The sequence below is a fragment of the Mirounga leonina genome, unplaced genomic scaffold, assembly GCF_011800145.1.
Source record: "Mirounga leonina isolate KUSES-001 unplaced genomic scaffold, KU_Mleo_1.0 Mir_172, whole genome shotgun sequence".
Taxonomy (NCBI): domain Eukaryota; kingdom Metazoa; phylum Chordata; class Mammalia; order Carnivora; family Phocidae; genus Mirounga; species Mirounga leonina.
The window spans coordinates 7,059,180-7,063,034 of record NW_023270442.1 but is presented as its reverse complement, the minus strand read 5'-3'; the positions used below and the strand labels follow the sequence as shown (position 1 = coordinate 7,063,034).

The window sequence follows — 3,855 nt, the reverse complement described above, 5'->3', positions numbered from 1 at the left end:
CGCGGGATACGCTAGAGGATGAATCCGCGGGATACGCTAGAGGATGAATCCGCGGGATACGCTAGAGGATGAATCCGCGGACAGCCACTCCGCACTCGCGGGGCTGAGTACACCTTGTCGGATGTGCAGAGAGCAAGTACCCCTTCCCAGCTCTGTCCTAACGGTGATGCGGGGCCGGGGGCGGATGGGGCACGGCCAGGTTTACAGCTGCTGGCCTGCTCCTAGACGCACAGCACATCAACACAGAAGCTCTGTTTGTAAATCTTTGGCGGGACATGCTTCTGTAGTCTTGGTACTCAGTTAAATACATATATGTGGGTGTGTATATAATCTAGAACAGTATATTCTTCGAATATTTTTCCTCTTTTCCTTGCCACATGGCCCCTTTGATATAGGTAGATCCTTTTATTTTATTTTATTTTATTTTAAAGATTTTATTTATTTTGACACAGAGAGAGGGACAGCGAGAGAGGGAACACAAGCAGGGGGGAATGGAAGAGGGAGAAGCAGGCTTCCCGCCAAGCAGGGAGCCCGCTGCGGGGCAGATCATCCTTTTAATTAAAAGAGTCTCAGACTTCTTGTCATATTAAATTTAGTGAAAGCAGGGACAAATTAAAATGAGTGTGGAAAGATAATCAGCATTCTAGAATTTATTTAAGCTTCTGCCAGTATACGTCGCTGACTCTCCATGATGCTCTTGGATTATTTCCAGCTTAGCACCACACTTTCAAGTAAAATAGTTTTCCGTTGTGGCCTTTTGGTCCCTTAGTGAGCCAACAGGGAAGAAAAAAAATATTTATTGCGCTGCATGTATCCAGTTACTGTTAAGCGGAGTGGGGCGGGGGGTGCGGGGAGGGGGAAGCAACCAGTGAGCACTTTGCGGGCAGAGCCAGCTCGGCAAGGTTTTAGGCGCCACCTGGTGGCCGGATGGAGCTCGGTCCTCACGTTCGTCCCTGTCCTCGTAACTGGTGGGCACAGGCATCCTGTTTGGAGGGGTCCGTGGGAAGGAAAGAAGCTAACTACTCCTTATCCTTTACCGTTCAGCGTGTGCACCCTCAAAGGATCAGTTTTCCTAATTCATTTTTCCTCGCCCTTGCATTTCAGGTTGACGCTGCAGTGACCCCAGAGGAGCGCCACCTCTCCAAGATGCAGCAGAATGGCTATGAAAACCCAACTTACAAGTTCTTCGAGCAGATGCAGAACTAGACCCCCGCCACAGCAGCCTCTGAAGTCGGACAGCAAAACCATTGCTTCACTACCCATCGGTGTTCATTTATAGAATAATGTGGAAAGAAACAAGCCCTTCCGTTTTATTATTTACTCATTATCGCCTTTCGACAGCCATGCTGTAACACAAGTAGATGCCTGAACTTGAATTAATATACAAATCAGCAATGTATTCTCTCTCTTTACATTCTGGTCTCTACATTATTAATGGGTTTTGTGTACTGTAAAGAACTTAGCTGTATCAAACTAGTGCATGAATAGATTCTCTCCTGATTATTTATCTCGTAGCCCCTTAGCCAGTTGTATATTATTCTTGTGGTTTTGTGACCCAATTAAGTCCTACTTGAAATATGCTTTAAGAATCGATGGGGGATGCTTCGTGTGAACGTGGGAGTGTAGCTGCTTCTCTTGCCTACGTATTCTTTTCCTGATCACTATGCATTTAAAGTTGAGCATTTTTAAGTATTCCAAATGATCTAGAGAATTTTTTTCCATGATTGCATTTTACTGTACAGATTGCTGCTTCTGCTAGATTTGTGATATAGGAATTACAAGGATACACATTTACTCCTTTGTGCCTGTTTTATGTGCACACATTAGGCATTGAGAATTGAAACTTTTTTGTCCATGTACCTTTGGATCTTTGATAAAGAAAAGAATCCCTGTTCATTGTAAGCACTTTTACGGGTGAGGTGGGTGGGGGGAGGGAGTGCTCTGCTGGTCTCAAATTACCAGGAATTCTCCCAAAAAATCTTCCGCAGGATGATTGTACAGAATCATTGCTTATGACCATGATAGCTTTCTACACTGTATTACATAAATAAATTAAATAAAATCACCCTGGGCAAGAGTTTTCTTTAAAGGCTAACTAGGAACATTAAATATTCAGAGTCATTGGAGGTTGGGGGAGAAGAAGAGGCAGATGCAGTTTCTTTTAACAGGTCTAAAACGTTTTATTTATGACAGCGAAAGAAAGTGAAAGGGGAAGGCCTGCCTGGACAAACCCTTTAAGATTTGTCTTCAATTTGTATAAAACGGTGTTTTCATGTAAATAAATACATTCTTGGAGGAGCACCATTGTGCTGGTGTGAATGATTCCATGGTAACCACCTGCTGAGCACGAAGTCCCCCAAAGTGAGAAATCTCATGTAACCTAACCCTAGACATCCACACCTTTGTAGCTTAACTGCGAGTCTGAGTAGGAAATCGGGGCCAACATGCTTCTTCCGGTGCTAGTTAAATACTTCATTGACCTAATTCAGTTTTTAACTTGGTCCAGAGTATTTTGCAGCCGGATCTCGGTCCTCACGTTCGTCCCTGTCCTCGTCTGCTTGGACTGCTGTAATGAAATACCACACACCAGGCAGCTTACAAAGCACAGAAATTTCCTTTTCCCAGGTCTGGAGATCGACAGTCCACGGTCAAGGTGCCAGCCTGGCCATGTGAGGACCTTCCAGGTCGCAGATTTCACATCATGTAAGGGCGCTAATCCCATTTGAAGGATCCTCGTGACCTGAGTCACGTCCCAAAGCTTCCCCCACCACCACCACCACCATACCATCACCTTGGGCATTACAATTTCAACATAAGAATTGTGAGGGGATACAGACATTCAGACAGACCATCACCATCTCAAATAAGAGATGAAGAGAAAACTTCTGGGGGAGTTCAAAGCTAAGACAAGCGGATAGCTGTCTCTAAGGCAGATTTTCTGAACTGTGGCACAACTGTTATTCTGTAGGGAATCATTCCTTGTTCTGGGGCGCTGTCCTGAGCATTGAAGGATGTTTAGCAGCATTTCTGGCCTCTACTTGCGAGATGCCAGGAGCACTCCCCAGTTAAGATTGTCAAAAATGTCTCCAGACATGGCCACATGCCCCTTGGGGGGGGCTAAATTGCCCCCACTTAGGAACCACTGCTCTAAAGCTATTTTAAAACAGTGTCTTATGGGCATGATTTTTATCGGAGAAGTCTATCCAGTCGTTATCCCAGAGTTGTAAGAACACATGGACCTGGTGTTTCTGCTGTATTATGCTTGGAATCAGCTGAAAATGTGCGCAGGCCTTCCCATTTTAGCTTTAGATTCGACCTTCTAAGTTAAAACACTGAGCACAGAAAATTAATCAAGGTTGTGTTATCATGCACTCTGCTCGATGAATAGACTCAATTAAAACTTGTCTGAGTGTGTCCTGTTTTCCTGAGAACAAAACCGCTCTCTCCCTTCTGTTAAGGGCACTTAGACATGACGGCTATCTGAAGGTGCATATGAGAGTTTGGGTCTAAGTCTGAGTTTCGTTTTGCCTGGCTGGAAGGTAGCCAGTGGGGGAAAGTTAGGGGAAAGTAGGACAGTACATTGCTCAGGACACTGGTGAATTGAAACCGACTTGCTCAAAGGTATATTATGTTACTCCCAGGCAGCCTTCAATCCCAGTAACCGCAAGTTTTAACTTTGATCATTTCAGAGCTAAGGAGAAAATCTAAAGCCTATGTAGATAGATTTTATAGATACATAGGTAGAATTTATGAAAAGAAATGAGAACGTTTTCTAATCGTGGTTTTCAACTTGAGATACATTGAATCCCCAAATGGTCCAGGGATTAATCAATAAGCAATTTGTCCAGCCCAGAG

General features: G+C 44.3%; 1 protein-coding gene across 4 annotated transcripts in view; it reads left to right on the top strand.

The window, feature by feature from the left end:
- The window catches only part of APP (amyloid beta precursor protein), a 258,633-nt gene extending 256,335 nt beyond the window's left edge, over nucleotides 1–2,298 (top strand). For all 4 annotated transcript variants that reach the window (XM_035017531.1, XM_035017532.1, XM_035017530.1 and 1 more), the window contains one exon: nucleotides 1,105–2,298. In XM_035017531.1, the coding sequence (XP_034873422.1) occupies nucleotides 1,105–1,206 (102 nt within the window). In that variant the 3' untranslated portion in view covers nucleotides 1,207–2,298. The remainder of the gene's footprint in view (nucleotides 1–1,104) is intronic.
- The last annotated feature ends 1,557 nt before the right edge of the window (nucleotides 2,299–3,855 follow it).